The 24,768-nt window shown below is 35.8% G+C and overlaps 1 protein-coding gene across 2 annotated transcripts in view; it reads right to left on the reverse strand.

Moving 5' to 3' along the window:
- SLF1 (SMC5-SMC6 complex localization factor 1) overlaps window positions 1-24,768 on the reverse strand; it is a 69,544-nt gene that overhangs the window by 36,171 nt on the left and 8,605 nt on the right. For both annotated transcript variants that reach the window (XM_043464652.1, XM_043464653.1), the window contains exons 2-9: window positions 22,424-22,537; window positions 22,191-22,266; window positions 20,838-21,078; window positions 14,448-14,610; window positions 8,763-8,906; window positions 5,999-6,139; window positions 5,028-5,168; window positions 3,516-3,638 (exon numbers count right to left, since the gene is read on the reverse strand). In XM_043464652.1, coding sequence (XP_043320587.1) covers window positions 3,516-3,638; window positions 5,028-5,168; window positions 5,999-6,139; window positions 8,763-8,906; window positions 14,448-14,610; window positions 20,838-21,078; window positions 22,191-22,266; window positions 22,424-22,537 — 1,143 coding nt within the window. The remainder of the gene's footprint in view (window positions 1-3,515; window positions 3,639-5,027; window positions 5,169-5,998; window positions 6,140-8,762; window positions 8,907-14,447; window positions 14,611-20,837; window positions 21,079-22,190; window positions 22,267-22,423; window positions 22,538-24,768) is intronic.

Genomic DNA, 24,768 nt, shown 5'->3' on the forward strand with positions numbered 1-24,768 from the left:
AGTAAAACTCTCACTGTTTGCAGATGACATGATCCTATACATAAAAAACCCTAAAGACTCCACCAGAAAATTACTAGAGCTAGTCAATGAATATACTAAAGTTGCAGGATATAAAATCAACACACAGAAATCCCTTGTATTTCTATACACTAACAATGAGAAAACCGAAAGAGAAATTAAGGAAACAATTCCACTCACCATTGCAACGAAAAGAATAAAATACTTAGGAATATATCTACCTAAAGAAACAAAAGACCTATATATAGAAAACTGTAAAACACTGGTGAAAGAAATCAAAGAGGACACAAATAGATGGAGAAATATACCATGTTCATATATCGGAAGAATCAATATAGTGAAAATGACTATACTACCCAAAGCAATCTATAGATTCCATGCAATCCCTATCAAGCTACCAAAGGTATTTTTCACAGAACTAGAACAAATAATTTCACAATTTGTATGGAAACACAAAAAACCTCGAATAGCCAAAGTAATATCGAGAAAGAAGAATGGAACTGGAGGAATCAATCTGCGTGACTTCAGGCTCTACTACAAAGCCACAGTCATCAAGATAGTATGGTACTGGCACAAAGACAGAAATATAGATCAATGGAACAAAATAGAAAGCCCAGAGATAAAGCCACACACCTATGGACCTTAACTTCAACAAAGGAGGCAAGAATATACAATGGAGAAAAGATAATCTCTTTAACAAGTGGTGCTGGAAAAACTGGTCAACCACTTGTAAAAGAATGAAACTAGAACACTTTCTAACACCATACACAAAAATAAACTCAAAATGGATTAAAGATCTAAACGTAAGACCAGAAACTATAGAACTCCTAGAGGAAAACATAGGCAAAACACTCTCTGACATAAATCACAGCAGTTGACCCACCTCAGAACCTCTATGATCTCTATGATCACCTCTATGACCCACCTCCCAGAACATTGGAAATAAAAGCAAAAATAAACAAATGGGACCTAATTAAAAGCTTTTGCACAACAAAGGAAACTATAAGCAAGGTGAAAAGACAGCCTTCAGAATGGGAGAAAATAATAGCAAATGAAGTAACTGACAAAGAATTAATCTCAAAAATATACAAGCAACTCCTGCAGCTCAATTCCAGAAAAATAAATGACCCAATCAAAAAATGGGCCAAAGAACTAAACAGACATTTCTCCAAAGAAGACATACAGATGGCTAACAAACACATGAAAAGATGCTCAACATCACTCATTATTAGAGAAATGCAAATTGAAACCACAATGAGGTACCATTTCACACCAGTCAGAATGGCTGCTATCCAAACATCTACAAGCAATAAATGCTGGAGAGGGTGTGGAGAAAAGGGAACCCTCTTACACTGTTGATGGGAGTGCAAACTAGTGCAGCCACTATAGAGAAGAGTGTGGAGATTCTTTAAAAAAAAAACTGGAAATAGAACTGCCATATGACCCAGCAATCCCACTGCTGGGCATACACACCAAGGAAACCAGATCTGAAAGAGACACATGCACCCCAATGTTCATCGCAGCACTGTTTATAATAGCCAGGACATGGAAGCAACCTAGATGCCCATCAGCAGACGAATGGATAAGAAAGCTGTGGTACATATACACAATGGAATATTACTCAGCCATTAAAAAGAATACATTTGAATCAGTTCTAATGAGGTGAATGAAACTGGAGCCTATTATACAGATTGAAGTAAGCCAAAAAGAAAAACACCAATACAACATACTAACGTATATATATGGAATTTAGAAAGATGGTAACGATAACCCTGTATGCGAGACAGCTAAAGAGACACAGATGTATAGAGTAGTCTTTTGGACTCTGTGGGAGAGGGCGAGGGTGGGATGATTTGGGAGAATGGCATTGAAACATGTAAATTATCATATGTGAAATGAATCACCAGTCCAGGTTCGATGCATGATACAGGGTGCTTGGGGCTGGTGCACTGGGATGACCCTGAGGGATGCGTTGGGGAGGGGGGTTCAGGATGGGGAACACATGTACACCCGTGGTGGATTCATGTCAACATATGGCAAAACCAATACAATATTGTACAGTAATTAGCCTCCAATTAAAATAAATAAATTTATATTTTAAAAAAGGTAAAGTCATATTCACTTTCAAGACCTGAAGAGGTCCACTGTGCTTAGTATTTGAATTATTAGAAATATAAATGGAGAGCATATTTGTACAAAAAATACACAGGAAAAAAATGTAGTCATGTTTTATACATAATCACAGGTAAAATCTTCCTCTACTGTTGTCAAATACCTCTAAGTTTGTATTTGTTTAAAAAATTATACTGGAAAAATATTTGCAACAAACATGAAAAGAGATAACACCCTGATTACATCAAGAGTTCCAGAAGCAATGGTACAAAACCACCTACAGGAAAAATACAGGAAAGAATACCAACAAGCAACTGGCAGGGGAAAAAATACACACGTGGCAAGTGAAGGCATAAAATATGCTCCATCTTGCTACTATAACACAAGGAATACAAATGAAAACAATGATAGATATCTGGCTTCCACTTAGGATATTGAAAGCTGGAAGGAGAGGTGTTCCCACATTACAAACAATAAAAAGCTGGAAAATCTATGAAATCCTAACTTTACCTGAACCCTTCTGACAGCAGAGGTCTTAGGGCAACCAACTAAACAGAAATATGAAGAAAGACAGGAGCCTCCAAGGACATGAGCACTGATTTATCTGAGACAGTGGAGTAAGAAGAGGAGGACTCCATTACAGTAGGTAGGAAAATTTCAATTTAAATTTGTTGCCACTTGCTAATGGCCAAGTGTGGGACACAGTGAGAGAACAAAACTCCTGGGAATCAATAAAATGAGGGGCATTTGCACTCAATGGCATGATCTCCTCCATGGACGTCACTGTGTACTCAGGGAAAGGAAAAGGGACAGGATGGGAGACTGAAGTCAGTCTCCCAGGTGGTGAAGGCTGAAACGTGAAAGAAAAGTGGCTGCTGTGGTCAAGGCAGCAAATGTGGTTATTTACCCTCAGGACACAGATGAAAACCAATAACCTGCTGAATAAAGGCAGGGGGAAAAAAGTCCTTTACTCTGAAGACAGGGAGAAGAGATGGTGATCCCACATCATTAGGGATACCCTATTACTTGGGGCAGGGCAAGAACCCTGAAAAAGCCCTTCCCCTAAACCCAGGGCGCCTTAAAGCTTTCCTCAAACTGAGGCTAAACCAAGGAACACCAACAACTTAGAGATTTGTAAAACTCATAATTTATCCATGACGTCACTGAGTTACAAACAGCAGAGAATTCATCAATTTACATTTTCTTACTCACTGTCCAAATACAATAATTACTATTTACAAAAATTAATAAACTAAGAAAATTATGTTAAGACATATTAAATATAATAAAATGACCCATCATTGTTATTACTATTATTATATACTGGTAACACTGCAGAATAATAAGAAAACTACACAAAGTTTTTTTTGTATGTCAAATTCTACCTGAGCTCTATATATGTGTTTCCTTAAGGCATTCTTTAGGTCAGCAATATCCACATCTGTCCTGATATCCTTGGTTTTTGATTCTTTGGCATGACCAGCAAAAACAGAATTCTTCATTTCTTTCTGTATACATATAAGAAGTGCTTTAGACAATGTTAACACAAATGCTAAGTATCACAACGGACAACATAAAACACATTCATGCAGTGTTAATCACAGCAAAGACCTTACAATCATATTAGAAAAAGAGTACACAATTTAAAAAATAAAAATCATATGTTTTAATTGGAAAGTTTTACCTGATATTTACATGTTCCCTTCCTTAAGCATTTTCCTTTTAACCTATTCCAAATCTTTTCTGAAACCTCTCTTATTTTTGTTGTCATGTTCCCACAAAAATGGGGCTTCCCAGGTGGTGCAGTGGTGAAGAATCCGCCTGCCAATGCAGGAGATGTGGGTTTGATCCCTGGAGTAGGAAATGGCAACCCACTCCAGTATCCTGGCCTGGAGAATACCATGGACAGAGGAGCCTGGCAGGCTACACTTCACAGGGTCGCAAAGAATCAGACATGACCAAGCACTCACAACCACAAAACATGATTGTTTATTTACCTTTATCACTTTTCTGAAGATCCTTCTGAATACATGTAAACATGCTATGGTTTATATGGTAAAACAAAGTTATACTCCAGAAAAATTAGCTCAAGAAGGATCTTCGTTTAAAAGAAAAGATATTGGGGCTTCCCTGGTAGCTCAGTGGTAAAGAATCCACCTGCAGGAGACAATGATTCTATCTCTGATCTGGGAAGATTCCACATGTCACAGAGCAAGTAAGCCCGTGCACCACAAATATTGAGCTTGTCTACAGCCCGGGAGCCACAACTACTGAGTCCATGAGCCACAACTAACTGACGCCTGCACACCCGAGCGCCAGTGTTCTGCAACAAGAGAAGCCACTGTAATGAGAAACCCGCACATTTCAACTAGAGAACAGCCCTTGCTTGCTGCAACGAGAAGAGCCCATGCCGTAACAAGGAGCCAGCACAGCCAAAAATAAATGAATGAATAAAATACAAATTTTTTAAAAGACAATCTATCTTATTAATAATGGTCTATACTATACCAGGGATGAACAAGATAAACTAAAATTTAGATTAGAATGTATTACTCAAATTACATACCATGTATTTTCCATTTTAAAAATTTTACCCTCTTTTCCCAGAACCTTTCTTTTCCTTTTTGTCAGGCAAAATAAAACATATTTGAACATCTTGATTCTTATTTCAAATTTTTTCTGTACACATGTAAAAAGACTTTCATTGTGAACCAAAGCTAATTATAAAATTGTGAATATTATACCAGAAGAAAATGAGAAAATTCTTTTCATAAGACGTACAGGTTACATTTGACATAGCAAGCAATCACAAAAATCAGATTATATGTAAAGGTGATATTAAGGAAGAACCAGAGAAAATTAAAACTTCTTTTTTAGCTTAGCTTACAAAACTTTACCTGATCTCTATAAACGTGCTTTCTTAAGGTACTCCTGTCACGTTCAGTGTCCTTCCTGGAATCTCTTTCTTTCTCTTTTTTGCGTTTTTTCCTCAAAGTATAAATCCTTTGAATATCTTCATCTTTTTTCTTAATTTCCTTCTACATATATTTAGACCAAAATTAAACAAATCTTAACATCAATGATGTACGTTACTAAATCCAAATAAATTCAAGAAGAGTCTGACTTAAAACACATTAAAAAATAGTTATATATAATAGGAAACCTCACCTACTGTTGGAGTGGGTATACATCAGTATTTTGGAAAGCTCAGCAGATCATTACTTAGTTGGTCATTACTTAGTAGAGTTCAACACGTACAATTCTTATGACCTAGAATTCTCTCAGGCACATATCCTAGGCTAGAGGAACTCTTGGAACATGTGCACCAAGAATCAATAAGAAAATATTCACAGTGCTCATAACATAAATGCTCATAATTAAAAAAACCAAACAATCCATCAAAAACAAACAAAAAGAAGCCCAAATACTTATCAATAGTCAAATGGATAAAAAGTATAATTGTGAAACAATGAAATATATGTACCAACAAAAAAGCAAGTTACAGAAGATTACAAATACCATGAACTACACAAGTTCATTAACAGGCAAACTTATTGGGAGGGACAATACATATTAGTAGCTAGTAAAACTATAATGAAAACCAAGAAAATAAAACAAATTCCAACACAGAGATTACCTATCATGGGTAAGAGGAAGAAAAAGGGACACAGTTTAGAAATGACACAGAGCGAGATGTTCAAAAGTTGGGAATGCTCCATTTCTTATATTCACTTTTTTACTCTTTCAAAAACTGTACACAAATGCTTTATCAACACATAAACACACAGTTCAGAAGAAACAACTTCACAAATGACAAAATTAGAAAAGACTATAAAATATAGATAACTTTTACTTGGGAAGGTCTTACCTGATTTCCATAAGTATGCCTTCCTAAGGCATTTCTCATTTTAACAAATTTCAAATCTTTCCTAGAATCTCTGAATTTTTCTTTGCTCTGATGTTCAGTCAAAATAGAACTAACATCTTCATCATGATTTTTCATTTCTTTCTGCATGTTTATAAAAATACTTTAGTTAGAGCATAGATTAAGCAAAGCCTCAACACAACCAATGCAAGTCAAAACAAAAATCTCACTCAGAAAAATAGGTTTCATAAAACATACACCTAAGATTAAACAGAGTATTATGAATTATATTACATTTTAGCTATACTACGATGAAGCAGAAAAATACAGATATTTAGTTCTCGAAGTGTTTGCACATGTATTTAATTCAGGTATTTTGTTAACTTGATCTTTCTTGGAATCTCTGCTTTTTAAAAAAGTTGCCATATGCTTAATCAAACAGATTTGGTTATCTTCACTATTTTCCAAGTATTTGTTAAAATAATGCTGGATATCAAATAGAGTTTTGCCATTATTTAGGCATATCAAATTAAACATTTCAGAAAATCTCTGTATAAGAAATAGATATAATAACATTGTGATATAATAATAAAGTCGTGTCTGACTCTTTGCGACCCTATGGACTGTAGCCCATAGGCTCCTTTGTCCACGGAGATTCTCCAGGCAAAAATACTGGGTTGGGTTGCCATGCCCTCCTTCAGAGGATCTTCTCTCAGGGACTGAACCCACAAATTTATGTCTCCTGCACTGGCAGGCAGGTTCTTTACCACTAGTGCCACCTGGGAAGCCCTATAATAATAATGTGTGTGTGTGTCAGTTGCTCAGTAGTGTTCGACTCTGCGATCCCATGGACTGTAGCCCACCAGACTCTTATCTATGTCCATGGAATCCTCCAGGCAAGAAGACTGAAGTGGGTAGCCATTCCATTCTGTAGGGGATCTTCTCGACCATTAAACAAGATAAAAAGTATTGCAAACTATATTATTTATTCTTTGTACAAAGAAACTTATTTAAAAAAATAGCAATTGCTACCTGAATTTGATAATACATTCTTCTGAGTTCTAAAAAGAACAAGATATTTACAGATGTATTCTTTTTACTTTTTAAAATTGAGATATAGCTGATGTACAATATTATATGTTATAGGTGTACAACGTCGTGATTCACAATTTTTAAAGGTTATACTCAACTTACAGTTATTATAAAATACTGGCTATATTCCCTGTGTTGTACAATATATCCTCGCAGCTTACTTCACACGTAATGGTTTGTGCCTCTTACTCCCCCCACCCCTATACTGCACTTCCTGCCATCACCATTCCCTCTCCGCACTGGTAACCACTAGTTTGTTCTCCATATCTGTGAGTCCATTTCATTTTTGGATTATTCTCTAGTTTGCTTTATCTTTTAGATTCCAAATATAAATTATACTGCATTTGTCTTTCTCTGACTTACTTTACTAGTGTAACACTCTCTAAGTCCATCCGTGTGTGCTAAGTCACTTCAGTTGAGTCTGACTCTTTGCCACCTTATGGACCATAGCCTGCTGGGCTCTTCTGTCCCTGGGATTCTCCAGGCAAGAACACTGGAGTGGATTTGCCATGCCTTCCTCCAAGGGATCTTCTCAACCCAGGGATCAAACCCACATCTCTTATATCTCCCGCTTTGGCAGGTGGGTTCTTTACCACTAGCACCACCTGGGAATCCAACTCCATCAATGTTGTTGCAAATAGCAAACTTTCATTTTTTTAAAATAAGTAGTATTTCACTATATGTGTATAAATACACACACACATATATATAGTAATATATATATATATATCCCATCTTCTTTATCCATTCATTTGTTGATGCACACTTAGGTTGCTTTCATATCATGGCAGTTTCTTTTTTTCCCCAATATGTACCCGGGAATGAAACTGCTTAATCAAATGGTAGTTCCAGTTTTAGTTTTTCTGAGAAATTGCCATACAGTGGGTGTACTAATTTATCTTCCCACCAACAACTGTATTTTGAATAAGCTAGAAAAAAATGCAAAAATATTTTAAGCTCTTGGAACATTTTATTTACTCTCTCCATATATGATTTTGTAAGGTACTATTTAGTTGTATTAGTTCCAAATTGTTTCTCTAATTCTCGAGGAAAAAATCCGACAGATGCAGTAAAAACAAATTTTAATTTGTTTCTAATCACATTAAAAAATATTTTAGTTTAGACTGTTTTAGTTGCTCCTGCTATCTGAAAAGTTTTAGTTGAGAGCCACATATATACTTTCTGAAGGTACTTTTCATTGCTTCAAGTTCAGAGTCCTTCATGTTTTTTTGTTTTCCATATTTAATCAAAGTAAATTCCCTTATGCCTCTGAAGAAAACCTGATCTATATGTAGTAAAATGCCTGAATTTAGACCATGAATATCAATACATATATTGCTGACTCCTTTGTAAGACACACATTACATTCAACATACAGAGTTGTTTTAAGTAATTATCATGTGTTGAGAATACACTATGTATTAGAAACTGAATTTCTATATGTACATATGCATCACTTCAATAAGAGCTTCAAAACAGAGACATAGGACAGTATCTATGTTCAAATTATAGACCTACTATGTTCAAATTATAGACTGTAAATCAGATTTGGGTTCTAATACCAGCTCTGTGATTCCAAAATCAGTGTTTTTCCATCAAATAATACCTCTCCTACAATTTTGAAAGAAAAATCAGAAACAGAAAATTTTTGTTCTTTTAGATGATAAAATGTTACCTGTGTTCTGCACATGGTCTCTTTTAAGGTACCTTTCATTTCAAAAAATCCCATATTTTTCCTGAAATCATTGTTTTTCTCTTGACTACTATGGTTCTTCCAAGCAGAATTGGTTTGGCAATCTTCATCGTTATGAATTTCTTTCTGTAGGTATGTAAAAATGGTTTAGGCAACCAATTAAGTATAATTTCAATATTATATACTCTATGTGATATCCAATTTTATAATTGCAAAATATTTTAGTAGTCAAACAAGTAGAAAAATTGCACCTAAATCAAAGTTTATTAAACACTAGTAAATTCCTTGAAGGGAAAAAAAAAAATCATTACAACAAAGGTCCTGAATAAAGCAGCAGTAATAATGTATCTCAAGAAAAGCTAATATTTTGTTAGTCTAGTAACAAACAACTCTTTTTATAAATAATCACAAACAAAATATTTTATTTAATCCCTTACCAAGTTATAATCTATCTTAAAATTTTCTGATTATAGATTATTTCTCAGATTATTTTTTGGCTTTTTACTAATAAGACTTATTTGCATGTCCATCACACAGAGAAGAAAACAGACTAACAGTTGAACTCACAAATCTTATTTACTTGAATATTAATAAGCAATCATCTTCACCAAACTATCTCAAACACATTTCTCTTGCTAAGAAATCTAAACTGATTTCATAACTACCTACCAATAATAATCTTTTAAAAAGTTGCATGTGTACTTATACATATAATTCTACAAGTTTAGAAACAAAGAATTGAATAAAGATGAATTCAAGTACTTATGCAAGGACATTCAGAGACTATCTTTACACAGAGACTGGAGAATCACTGTCCTCCTAGGGAGCAATTATGAAATAGCCAAAATGTGCTAAGGCCTGTGGTGTGATCTCTGGTTCCCTTTCACTTATTCTGGGCTTCCTAGATGGATGTGAGGGTACTTTGGCAGCCTGCAATCCTGCCACTGGAGAACAATCTCTAAGAGGAGCTGATTACACTTCTTCAGTTACTCAAACAAGTGAAATGGAAAACTAAGAAAAATGAAGACTTTCCTTCTTTTCTGTTCCTAGAATCAAGGTAAGTATTACTCTGAATGTATAATTTCCATTAAGGACAACCGTAATGGGGACAAACTGAGTTTCTGGCTTCAAATTTCACACGGTTGATAAAGAGGATAGATCCTCAGGCTTAGATCATCAAAGAATGTCTAAAATATAGGATGCATTAATCACAATTAGATTCCAGTTACCTAGAATATATATGCAAAAGAACATACCATTATTTTAGCAACTAGGGAAGAACATACTGTTTTCAAAGTATACTTAAACATCCATTTCAGATGCTATATACTGATCTGTATTAAAATGTATAATTAAAGTACCCTATTTCAGTTAAATAGTTAAAAATCAGAACCTGATAAACTATGACATTTTAAATGACACCAAATGTGAAACAGGAAAATAATTTATTTTCTACAGTGCTAAAACATATAATTATCTCCAAGCCAGTAATATGCTCTCCAAAGGGCTACCCCTGTGAAAAATATGGGCATTGTTTATCTGTAAATATTCATTTCTTATTCTTTTTTATGCATATTTTAATGCCAACTATACATTAGGCACTGTGTTAGGTATCTGTTTCCTATATGATCTGGGAAAAGAGGGCCATGTCTAATTTTCTTCATATAGTATAATGTATTTCCCAAACAGATGAGTGAAAGCTTACTAATTGAGTACATCATTTTACTATCTAAGGGCAAAACAGTGTGGCAATGACAGCTGCCTTGGCTTCTGATTTGCATACTTAACTTTTGTGTTTTCTATTTTAAAACAGGTATGGCTATGATTTGATCTCCAATAGATAAGGCTTTTCTTTGATTAAGCCATACAAGTTGTCATACAACTTCAATGAATTCACAAGACTGCATGGAGAGCCAGTGAGGTCAAGTAATCAGAGCAAAGCATCTTTTAAGTGCCCTGTACTCTACATATTTGTTTTTTTTTTTTTTTTTGACACATCCTATGGCTTGTGGGATCTTAGTTCCCTGGCCAGGGATTGAACCCAGGCCCCCTGAAGTACTGAGTCCCAACCACTAGACCACCAGCGAATTCCCAGTGTTCTACATGGTTCCTAACTAGTATGCATCCTGATTCTTAAGCTCAATCTCATAACCCAAGAATGACTACTAGTGTATGGTAATCATTACAGCATTAAGTATTTTTTAACTACCCAGAAAGAGACCAGGTAAGTATCAAGGAAAGCTATTAAAACTTAAAATAAGAAAAGGGAGACTCAAGGAGAGCAGTCTTACAATTTTTTAAGTGCTTGCTCTTATATTTTTGGTCTGATATGATAGTTGTAAGATCATGGGTAAATTATTAAACTCAATTATACTTTACTAACCATAAAATGGGGCCATAATACATACCATATAGGAACATGTGGTTTAAAATAAGACTAAGTGTAAAAAGTGCTTAGCATAGTGCCTGGCACATAGTAATCAATAAACAATGGCCTAGAATAACAGTTAGAATAATTTTCGTAACAACCAAAGTAAGTTAGGTATTGGTTTTTACATATAAAGGAAGAAATTCCATCACAGAATAAATGACTTTCCTATGGTTAATGAAGTAATAAGTTACAAATCTAGGCCAACAATTAGTTGATCTGGAACAAAAAGTGTATATTTCTTTCAATTATTACTACTGTATTTCCATAAGAGCTTTCTGTAGTTCATTTTATTTCTTAGGCCGAAAACCAAAAGAAATTTTCAATATTCTTAAGGATCCCCTCCTTTTTGTGAATCTTCCTTGGGCCAAACAACTGAGATTCATTAGTCACCGACTCTTCTTTATCTCTACACCTTGCACATGATTTTATCAATACACAATACACACTAAACTGTAATTAACAGTTTCCACATTCTGTTTTTGCCATGTTCTGTTTTCTCAGTCTGGCAGGTGGTCTTTTTCATTTCCTACAGTGCATAGAATAGAGGCTGGTACAGCAAGTCTTCAACAGATATCTATAAACTTGAACTAAATAACTCCTGATTCTGTTACTAATTGACTTTCCAGAAAGTTAAGTAGATAAAACAAAACTATTTCTTTTAAATAACTGCTTAGTTGTTACTTTTAGCTCAGTCATTTTATATGGCAACCCTTCTTAGAGGACACTTCAGAAACCATCCAAAGAGGGCTGTATCACATTCTGTGACAAAGAGGTACAAGAAAAGCAAGACATCAAAATGAAGCTAACTGCTTATCTTCGCCTCAGAAGGGATCACAAAATGCCTCCCTTATTTGGAATGAATGGTTATGAACTCTCGGCTGTCTACTCCAGAGTTTATGCTAAAACAAATATAAGTTAGAGACTGTCTTTAAGTTTGCTTGATATACTATTGCTGCCCTCCAGTACTTCAGCAGCTAAATGTGACTGTAGTCAGACTACTGCAAAATAAGATGATGGAGAAAGCACATATTACATTTAATTCATCTCTTTCCATAGAAAAAGGGAAATTTAGACACTTTTTCTAGTTTAGTTAGGAATGGTTCTCATTCTGTTGACAGTTAATACTACCTTTAAATTGTTTAGTTATGTATAGCAGACAGGATGCTTTTGGCTACCATTAACAGAAAACCAATTCAAAGTAACGTAAACAGCATGGAAATTCCTACCCCACAGAATGGCAACATGGTCCAGTACTAAGTCAGGCTTCAGGGCTGACTAATCCAGTACCTCAAGTATCTTCTACGAGAGTCTACATTCTGTCTCTAAACTCTGCTGTCTACAGGACTGGTTTCATCCTAGGGTACTTCTCGTGGTGAAAGAATGGCATTTTTCCACTTCTTATCTAGCAAAGGTGAGGCTGCCAGAGGCTTTTTTCAGAATGAAAAAGAAACTTCCCAGAAGCTCTTACATACCTCTCTTTATGTCCCATGAATTAGAACTGGTTGACATGCCCATTTCTAGACCAATCACTGTCAAGGACAATGAGATTATCCACAGTCCAAGCAGATCCATCCTCTGAACTAAGGTCAAATTTCCAATCCACACTGCTGCTACTCAGTAGGGAAAGGTAATTATAGAATGATATATTACATCTACTCTTGGAATACTCAAGGGTCGTTCATAATTTCTCTATTAATCTAACAAATATAGATATAAAATGAGAATTCATGTGCCAGGCTTATGCAAAATGATTCAGATATAACTATGGAAAAGACAGACATCATCCTTGAAGACACAGTGCTTTTGGCTTATTAACAGATGGAGGAAAGGACATTAACCAGGTAACCAGTCAATTAATTAATTACAACTGTGATGAGTACTATAAAGCAAAACAATGATATCAGAACACATTATAGGTGGACCTAACTATCTTATTAAGGAGGCCAGGGAGGCTTCCTTGAAGAGGCAACATTATAACTGCAAACTCAATGATAAGCAGAAAGCAGGCAAGCACAGGGACCGAGAGAGTAGTGGAAAGGAGCTTTTTAGGAAGAGAAAATAGCTTTTCAGAAGATACTGAGATAGGAAGTAGCTTAACCCATTTAAGAAATTGGGGGAAGGCAGCTACAGTATAGCAAGCATAGGGAAAAGGAGAGCAGGTTATAGCTGCAAAGGTAGGGGTGACAGGAACCCTGTGGGAACTTAAAGCCATGTTAGAGGTTTACAACTTTATCCTATGGCAATGGGAAGCCAGTGGAGAATTTTAAGTGGGAAAGTGACAGCATCAGAATTATTTTAGAAAAAGCATTTTAGCTGTTCCCTCTGAATGAAGCTGAATGGATTAGAGAAAGAAAAAGTAAGAGTTATTACTAAATTAAATTTGCAAGAGTAGTAGCAAAGAAGTAGAACAACAGGGAGAGTAACAAGGAGTTGATTCTAGGAGCACAGGGACAAGAGTATGAACTGAATATGATGTTAGTACCGCAGAGAAGTAGTTTATTCAAGACGCATTCAGAATAAAATCAATAGGGTTTTGTAGCTGACAAAACATGGGGAATAAAGGAAGGTTTCAAGAGTTATTCCTAAGATTCTAAAATAAATTATTAGATAAAAGGTTGTATAGTATCTATTGAAATAGGCAACACTGAAGGAGCCAATTTTTCCTAGAAGACCAAGATTTAATTTTTAGACATACTGCAGGTTCTCTTCTACCTTAAGTGAACCTTCTAAAAATGTTTTCTTTGCTTACTTTCAAAGCAATTCTTCTAGGGTTATTTCCACTCAGACAACTTAAGGAGTGGTATGTATACCAAGTGGGGAGATGCTGGTGGAAGAAGAGGACAGGAAAATATTTCTGAATTCTTAGATTAGACACAGCTTCCTCTTTTCCAGTGGGAAAATACGTGAAGAATTCTCACATGATACTATAGCCCACTGATGTTTTATTTATACTGATTCAAAATGTTTAATATTATTTTATAATAAACATCACCAAAACACTGAAAACAAAAGTAGAGGCGCTAAATAAGACAAATTTTAAATGTAATAAGCAAGCTCCCTTCAGCTTTATCACAAGTATTTTCAAATATTTAAATAATTCAGAGTAATTGCCTTAAAAATATCATTTTAATTCTAATCATATTTTCAAAACTCAGAACATAATTTGATTTTACATATTCACAATATCAATTTTATAAAATAAACATTTTAAAATGTTTAAAAAAAAAACAACTTACCTCTAAAAGAAAATCTCCCAGATACTGAATTGGATAGAACGGAGCCTTAAAGTCATCTTTTTCTTGTTCAGCCTTGATTCTTGCATTACTGGCAATCACATGAGTTATTCCTGTTGGTGAATTTTTTGGTAAAATAACATTTGCTTTTCCAGCCTCCAAAACTCTAAAACATAAACAGTATAGAAAAGTGTATTAAAAAGAAAGTATTCAGCCAAATTATCTAAATCAATTACTTCCCAGGAGTAGGTGCAGAACTTTCTGAAGGGAATTAACTTCTTTGGTCTATTTGAGTGCCATGAAGAATAATTATTGCAATGACTACCTAAACTATTAAGTTTTCAAAACAGATGCTTAAGAAATCATGCTATTTTCTCTATTTATCCATTTCTTGATATGGGGGAAGTTTTTAAGAATCAAGAATACTAAGTTTATTTCCTAAGTAAAAGTCACCTTTATAAGCCAAAAAGGAAGTCTAAGAGAGTATTCACCTCAAAAGGCAACACACCTCCAAAAAAACCCATTCTGAACCATAGGAAATGGAAGTAAAATTGCCAACGTTCTTCTAAAAATTTACCTTTTAAAAAAGTTGAACTGTGATCGACATTAAGAAACACATTTTACATTTAGGCTCAAAAGACACAGACACACACCCAAAAGTTTCATGAAAATTCGTTACTGCTGAGGATTTAGAAAGCTACAAGAGAACACTGCTACGACCTTACAATAACGAGAAGTCAAATAATCCACAAAAGTGTAACTTTTCACAAACTCAGAGAACTGAGATAATAAGCCAATTAAGAAACTGAATCTCCAAAGGAGCAAATTCCCGAGTTACTACCTTTGGGAAGAGATTGGATGCCCAAACTATTTCGCTTTTGCCAGAGCACAGGACAGAGGGGAGGGAGGGAAGTCGCTCAGTCGTGTCCAACTCTCAGTGATCCCATGGACTGCAGCCCACCAGGCTCCTCCATCCACGGGATTTTCCAGGCAAGAGTACTGGAGTGGGGTGCCATTGCCTTCTCCACAGGACAGAAGTAGCCACCATAAATGCAAGTAAGAGTCTGATAATATTTAAATAAATTTAAAGGCCAAGTGTAGGTAGTACAACAGTTTAGAATAACTGAGAGTCCCTGACACATGAAAGGATGACCCCTCAGTTGCAAGCTCTTTGCCACCAGCCTCTATTAAGGATTCCTGAAAAAGATTAGGGGCAAGTAACAGCGGGAATGCCCGATGGTAGTGAAGACTACCAGTGGGGACTGCCTGACAACAAGAAATAGACATAAAACCAGAACCACATCCCTGGCTCCATCTCTCTTATGAAGCAGAAGCCTGAAGCCATCTGGTTAAGACAAGGAAGTTTTTTGACTTCAGAACCCAGGAAAAGGTGCACTGCTTTTCAGAAGAGTGGAAGTTAAAACTCACCTGCCTTTGGGAAAGGGCTATGAAAGCCTCCTGCTGTGCAGCCAAGAAGAGACTGGATATAGGACAGAAGCAAAAGCCACCTGTCCCTGGAGAAGGGGCAGGAATGCCACTTGGACCTAGGTCCCTGCACTAATACAAAGCAGACACCTAAAGCTGTGGGAGATGTGTAATTTTTCTTTTACTGCCTACAATACAAGGGGGAATTTGGCTGTCATGGGACATTGAGACAGAAATAATAGGTATATCTCAACCCCAGAGACCAAGGACATGAGGAATGCTTAAGACTAAAGCTTATCCGATGGACAAAAACACACCAACCCCATCTTCCAGCCGAGAAATGAGTAAGAAGCAACAGGGGAAAGGTACGAAGAGCCCTTCTGTGACCGTAGTACAGGGATTACCGAAAGCGCCGAGTGAAGGAAGAACAGGGATTAAAAACGCTCCAGCATCACAGGCCCCATGCTAAGCACAAGGAAACCGTGGACCACTGCTGGAGTAAAATAAAATGATGTGCTGCTGATGATAACAGCACACACAAAACCTAAAGCCAGCTCAACAACTGACAAGATTAACTCAACCACTCCATACTATCTGCCTTACAGGTGGATCCATTTTTATTCACCTCAGACTTTACTGTTCTTCTAAAGGGATACCCATGTATTAAACAAAACAAAACCCACACAACATATAGACAAAAAGCACAGGAAAAAAACAAACTGTCAAAAGGTAAAGGAATAAACAGCACAAGAGATAATCCATATGTTGAAAAATTTAAAAAGTGACTTTAAAATAACTGTGAGTGACATGTTAGAGGATGTAATAAATGGGAAATTTTCAGGAACATAGGGGGAATTCAGCAGAGTACAACGGAAAAGGTAGAATTAAGATAGTATATAAAAGAATTTGACAGGCTAATCAACAAACTGCAGAGAACTGAGGAAGAAACCACTGAACTTGGTAAGTCAATAAAACAGAAAAGAGCAAGCAAAAACCGTGGAGCAGAATCAAATGGTCTAAAATACAGGTAGTGGATCTTTAGAAGAGCACAGTAGAAGAAATATTTAAAAGATAATCACCAAGGATTTTCCATAATTAAGACAAAAAACTCATACCTCTAAAAAGAAAACTCCAAGCAAATAACATAAATATAAATAACAAATAGAAAATACACAAAATGCACATACACATATTTGGACACATAATCAAATGACCAAAAACCAAATCATGTTGCTTTTTAAATTTTAATTTTCAATTGTTCATCATGAGCATACAAAAACCAATTTTTATAGAATCATTTATTTTCCTATGATCGTGTTCAGGTTATTAATTAATTCTAATAGCTTTTTTCCAGTAAATTATTTGGTGTATGAACATGTCTTCTGGAAACAAAACCAAGTATTTTTATTTATTTCTAACTCCATGTCTCTTATTTATTCTTTGCCTTATTGCAATGGCTAGTATCTCTAGTAAAATGTTGAATATTAATGGTCAGAGTAAGCATTCTTGTCTCATTCCCAATTATGGAGGGAAAAAAATCCACGACATTGTTTAGATTTTTTCATAGGTGTTATCAGGTTGAGGAAACAAAAATTCTTAAGAAAATATTTGCAAACAGAATCAGCAATTACTAAAAATGCGTAATACACTACAATGAAGTGTGATGTCTCTCAGGAACACAAATTTGGTTTAACATTTAAGGATTATCAAAATAATTTACCATATTAACAGAATAAAGGAGAAACGCCAACTACCTCAATAGATGAAGATAAAAACTTTCTGAGCAACTGATTTATAACAGCATCCCAAAATATAAAGCACACAGAATTAAATTTAACAAAGTAAGTGCAAGATTTATACAACAAAAACTAAAATACATTAATGACAAAAATGAATGTTTTATAGATTAATGGATTAACCTGTTTCTCTCCAGAGAAATAGTCTATGGATAGGATGACTCAATATTAAGATCCCAATTCTTGCGAAATTGATCTATGGATTCAATACAATTTCAATCAAAACCTCAGCTTGTTTTTTTAGAGAAACTGATTATAAAATGCATACAAAAAATATAAAGGCTCTAGAATCACCAAAACAATTTTGAAAAAGACAAAATTGGAAGACTGGCATGACCTGATTTCTAGACTCACTACAACACTATAGTAACCAAAACAGTGTGTTCTGGTGTAAGGTAGATGTAGGTATCAATGAAACAGAAGCAGTTTAGAAATAGACAACACAAACATGGTAAACTGGTTTCTGGTCAACAGTGCCGAAGTGATCACAGAACAAGTGGAACTCTCATACATTAAATGTACAGCTGCCACCTCAGCAAGCAATTTCATTCCTGGACATTTATCCAAGAAAAATGAAAACATGTCTCCATGAAGACTTGTATTTAAATGTTTATGGCCACTTTATTCATCTTAGCCAAAACAAAACCAAAACATCCCATATGTCCATCCATGGGTGAATAGATACACTGAGATGTATACATAGAGTGGAATACTACTCAATAACAAAAAGAACAGAAATGCTGATACATATAACATGAATGAATGTCAAAAATAATGAGGTAGGCAAATGAAGTTATATCAAAGGAAAATATACAATGTGGTCCCATTTATATGAACCTCTAAAAATGACAAATCTAATGTACAGCAACAAAAAAGAAATTGGTGGTTCTTTGGTTGGGTGATGCAGAATTAAATGTATAAAAGCACAAGCGAATATTTTTGGACGATGTAAAATTTAGAGATCTTGATTGTAATATGGTAACATAGGAACATAAATTTGTCCAAACTCATCAAAACATACACTAAAAAATTTTGCATTTTACAGTCTATACGTTACACTTCAGTAAAAATAACAAAAAGCCCTCAGACTACCCCCTCCCTGCAAAAGTCACAGCAGTCTTGAAACACACTTTACTAAATAAGAAGTCTTAAAATACGATGCAAAATATAAAAAGAAATGAAATGATAAGGGAAACAGTATGAACCATGAAGACTACAGTACATAAACTTAGAAAAAACCCTTTGTATAATGTAATACTTCACTTACAAAAATCTGTTAAGTGCTTCACAACTGAAAACAAATATCTTCTAATTTAAAAAGAATGTTTTTACTTGAGTTGGCCTAGAAATAACACAGAAAATAAAACAGAGACCCTGAGAATAATGCAATGCTATAAAGTAGGTTGTTCCATTCAACACATAATACTTAAATTCGAGCAGAATGGCTTAACCAGGCAATCAATGAGTAAATCACCATGATTCATCTTGGAATTAATTAACTGCAAAGAACTACAAAAAAATAACTATAAAGAAATGCAAAAGGTATACAGACCTAACAGAAGTAGAAGATATTAAGAAGAGCTGGCAGGAATACACAGAAACCATACACAAATGGCCCTCATGACCCAGATAATCACAATGCTGTAATTACTCACCTAGAGCCAAACATCCTAGAGTATAAAGTCAAGTGGGCCTTAGGAAACATCACTACGAACAAAGCTAGTGGAGGTGACTGAATTCGAGCTAAGCTATTTCAAATCCTAAAAGATGATGCTGTGAAAGTGCTGCACTGAATATGACAGCAAATTTGGAAAAATCAGCAGTGGCCACAGGACCAGAAAAGGTTTTCATTCCAATGCCAAAGAATGTTCAAACTGCCACACCACTGTACTCATTTCACATGCTAGCAAAGTTACGCTCAAAATTCAAGCTAGGCTTTAGTAGTACTTGAACCGAGTACTTGAACTTCCAGATGTACAAGCTGAATTCAGAAAAGACAGAACCAGAGATCAAACTACCAACATCAGTTGAATCATGGAAAAAGAGAATTCCAGAAAAACATCTACCTCTGATTCACTGACTATGCTAAAGCCTTTTGACTGTGTAGATCACAACAAACTGTGGAAAATTCTTAAAGAGATGGGAATACCAGGCCACCTTACCTGCCTCCCGAGAAACCTGTATGCAGGTCAAGAAGCAACAGTTAGAATCAGACATGGAACAGACTGGTTCAAAATTGGGAAGAGAGTACGTCAAGGCTGTATATTGTCACCCTGCTTATTTAACTTATATGCAGAGTACATCATGAGTAATGCTGGGCTGGATGAAGCTCAAGCTGGAATCAAGATTGCTGGGAGAAGTATCTATAACCTCAGACATGCACATGGGTAGAAAGTAAAGAGGAACTAAAGAGTCTCCTGATGAAGGTGAAAAAGGAGAGTGAAAAAGCTGGCTTAAAACTCAACACTCAAAAAATGAAGACCATGGCACGTGGTCCCATCCCTTCATGGCATATAAATGGTGAGAATGGAAACAATGACAGACTATACTTGGGCTCCAAAACCACTGCAGACAGTGACTACAGCCATGAAATTATAAGACGCTTACTCCTTGGAAGAAAAGCTATGACAAACCTAGACAGCATATTAAAAAGCAGAGACATCACTTTGCTGACAAAGGTCCATCTTGTCAAAGATATGCTTTTTTCAGTAGCCATGTATGGATTTGAGAGTTGAATCAGAAAGAAGGCTGAGCGTCAAAGAAATGATGCTTTCGAACTGTGGTGCTGGAGAAGGCTCTTGAGAGACCCTTGGACTGCAAGGAAATCAAACCAGTCAATCCTACAGGAAATCAATGCTGAATATTCATTGAAGGACTGATGCTGAAGCTCCAATACTTTGGCCACCTGATGTGAAGAGCCAATTCACTGGAAAAGACTCTGATGCTGGAAAAGACTGAGGGCAGGAGAAGGGGATGACAGAGGCTGAGATGGTTGGATGGCATCACCAACTCAATGCACATGAGTTTGAAGAGCAAACTTCAGGACAAAGAAGCCTGGCCTGTTGTAGTCCATGGGGTCGCAGTCAGACACAACTGAGCAACTGAACAGCAATAATTTAAGAAAACCAAAATTGTTTTCACATTCACTGCTTTAGCTTTTATGAGATCTCACCTTACAAGAGAGTCACTTCGCTTATCAGCTCTAACAAGGAGGACAACTTTCCATCTATGGAAGGCTCCAGGAGCGCCAGTGCGTTTCAGTTCTTCTCGCCATCTTTTGGGTGCAGATTGCATTTGAGGTGAATAATGGGAGTCTTTTTCAATTTTATATCCCCATTCATAAGTTGTTTCATCAAGCCATCTGCCACTTTTGGCACTATGAATTATGTAGTCTTTAGTTAGTACCCACTTTCCTAAAAAGCAAATGAACTGTTAGTCACAAAAGAATGTTGGTTCTGATAAATGAGAAACAATGAAGACCAAATAACAAAAAAAATTTGCCCTGTTTCAACATGACTTTTTCTACACTGCCAATGTTATCTTTGAACTATGTTCTCCTACATTTTCTGATAATGAAAGACCTACAACATCACTGAACATTGTATGTAATCTTTCCTATGATAAATAATTATAATTCCGTTACTGTGTAAAATATAAAGTGATGGATTAATAAAATATATTAAATTATGACTATTATTGCTTACCAATTTGAATGAGGTTTATATTCTTTCTCCCATGCTAAAAACTTTTACAATAATGTTTACAGCATTATTATACTTTATAAAACAATGAATTTTCAAGGATACTTAATAACATTCTGTAGTTTCTTTATCTAGGCATCAATGATCTTTTTAAACAGCAGATAAAATACATGTTTTCATCTGTGGAGATAATAATGAATCCAAATGTTTTTCTGGTAAATTACTAAAAAAAAAAACAGTAAATTCACCTGAGTCAAATACTGAAGGGAGAAGAAAAAAAGCAAGTGGACTAATGATACACCAAATCAATCACAGTAGAGCAAACTATAAAAGGAACATCAACGGTGACAAGCAGAGAGGAGATTAAGCCCTAATACAGGTTCGGAAAACTTAAAATGTTCGTAAAATAGAATGATCGATGCTTCATAGGATGGATGGGAGGGGAAGCAGGAGCAAGAGAACAAAAACAGCAACTCTTCCATGAGAGATCAAAGGAAAGAAACTTGACTGAGAATAGCTGAGGCTTCAACAAAAGCTTTTTTTAAAAGGCATTTTGTACCAAACCTTTCTGTTAAAATATTTTTTTCTTATATAAAGCACTTACACTAGGTGAAGTAAATATTTTTGTCTCTTCAATACGTTTTTCAAGTGCCATTCAGAAAATCAAAGCAAAAATAATACATCAAATATTTTCAGAAAAATATCAGAAAGAACCACATTTATATTTGATACAGTAAACCTACTATCTTTCTAGAGATTAAAGTATTTTTTCTTCACCATGAAGTTGTTTTATCTCAAAAGTGAGGGGAAGGCAGTTAACTCACCTGCTGCACAAGCCGCTAAAAATTTCTCACTCTTACATAGGCGTTCAGCTATTAGATGTGTACAATTTTTGTATTTCTGCAAAGAAAAATCCACACAAAAAAATGCTATTAAGGTAAGATTTCCTTTTTAACATATTCCGTCTATCCTTACAATTTCAAGGGGGCATTTTATCATTTGTAGGCCAGTACTGTAATCTTAGTTATTCTTCAACTGTACCTTGAACTGTACTCACCTCACTCTTGATAAAAGTGCAATCCAGTTTTAAAAGCAATTTGCCTAGAGCTTCTTTTTCTTCTACCTTAAATCCTGTCATCTGGATAATATGCTTTGGGGCACCATCTTCCATCTAACATATACATATAAAGAAGACAACATATGTTAAACATGTTATCCATACGGTTGACATTATTTTTTCTTAACTATGAGTGATAAAAATAAAAACAAAAACTACTTAAGATATAAGGATTAACTGTAAATACCAATGTTCAAATGCGTATGTGCAATAGAAATTAGTTTTAAAAGTGATCTTCTCAAAATGTGGCTGTAAATAAAATGATTTGTTTTCTGGTTTGAATAATGAAAGCTTTACCTGCCACTAGAACACACTGAAGAGTGTAATTCTTCAGAAAAAGACAAATACTTATAAAATTTCATCATAATATTAGATTTATTTTTAAAGTATTGTTTTTGATAAGACAGAAACGGTATGAACCTAACAGAAGCAGATGATATTAAGAAGAGGTGGCAAGAATACGCAGAAGAACTGTACAAAAAAGGTCTTAATGACTTGGATAACCACGATGGTGTGATCACTCACCTAGAGCCAGACATCCTAGAGAGTGAACTCAAGTGGGCCTTCCGAAGCATTATGACAAAGCTAGTGGAGGTGATGGAATTACAGCTAAGCTATTTCAAATCCTAAAAGATGACGCTGTGAAAGTGCTACACTCAATTTGCCAGCAAATCTGGAAAACTCAGCAGTAGCCAGAGGACTGGAAAAGGTCAGTTTTCATTCCAATGCCAAAGAATGCTCAAACTACCACACAACTGTACTCATTTCACAGGCTAGCAAGGCTAGGCTCAAAATCCTTCAAGCTAGGCTTCAACAATATGTGAACGGAGAACTTCCAGATGTACAAGCTGGATTTAGAAAAGGCAGAGGAACCAGAGATCAAATCGCCAACATCTACTGGATCATAGAAAAAGCAAGAGAGTTCCAGAAAAACATCTACTTCTGCTTTACTGACTGCGCCAAAGCCTTTGACTATGTGGATCACCACAAACTGTGGAAAATTCTTGAAGAGATGGGAATACCAGACCACCTTACCTGCCTCCTGAGAAACCTGTATGCAGGTCAAGAACCAGCAGTTAGAACCTGACATGGAACAAACAACTGGTTCAAAATTGGGAAAGGAGTACATCAAGTCTATGTATTGTCACCCTGCTTATTTAACTTATATGCAGGGTACATCGTTCCAAATGATCCAGCCCATGCTGGGCTGGATGAAACACAAGCTGGAATGAAGACTGCTGGGAGAAATATCAATAATCTCAGATATGTACATGATACCACCCTAATGGCAGAAAGTGAAAAAGAACTAAAGGGCCTCTTGATGAAGGTAAAAGCGGACAGTAAAAATGCTGGCTTAAAACTCAACATTCAAAAAACAAAGAATGTTATTTCATGGTAAATAGAAAGGGAAAAAAAGTAGCACACTTTATTTCCTGGACTCCAAAATCACTGCAGATGGTGACTGCAGCCATGAAATTAAAGGCACTTGCTCCTTGGAAGAAAAGCTAGGAGAAAACCTAGACAGCATATTAAAAAGTAGAGACATCACTTGGCCGACAAAGGCCCATATAGTCAAACCTATGGCTTTTCCAGTAGTCATGTGCGGATATCAGAGTTGGACCATAAAGAAGGCTGAGTGCCAAAGAATTAATGCTTTTGAACTGTGGTGTTGGAGAAGACTCTTGAGAGTCCCTTGGACAGCAAGGAGATCAAACCAGTTAACTCTAAAGGAAATCAACCCTGAACACTCACTGGAAGGACTGATGCTGAAGCTGCAATACTTTGGCTACCTGATGTCATTGGAAAAGACCTTGATGCTGGGAAAGACTGAGTGCAGGAGAAAAAGGGGACGACAGAGGATGAGATGGTTGAATGGCATCACTTACTCAATGGACATGGGTTTAGCAAACTCCAGGAGATATTGAAGGGAACCTGGCATGCTGCCGTCCATGGCGTCACAAAGAGCTCGACAAGACTGAGCAACTGAACAACAACTGGACACTTGTGGACAATGACACACACAGATCTCATACAAATTTTCAGTGTTTGTGGACAGAGACTGAACACTATATATAAATAAGTCAATGGAGAACTCAATAAACTTATGGTACCACAGTATTACATCAAATGTTATAGTAAGTATATGGGAACTTGGGCTTCCCAGGTGGCACAGTGGTTAAAGAAACCACCTGCTGATGCAAGAGACGTGGGTTTAATCCCTGGGTCAAGAAGATCCCCCGGAGGACGACGTGGCAACCCACCCCAGTATTCTTGCCTGGAAAATT

The sequence above is a fragment of the Cervus canadensis genome, chromosome 4, assembly GCF_019320065.1.
Source record: "Cervus canadensis isolate Bull #8, Minnesota chromosome 4, ASM1932006v1, whole genome shotgun sequence".
In the NCBI taxonomy this organism is placed as follows: domain Eukaryota; kingdom Metazoa; phylum Chordata; class Mammalia; order Artiodactyla; family Cervidae; genus Cervus; species Cervus canadensis.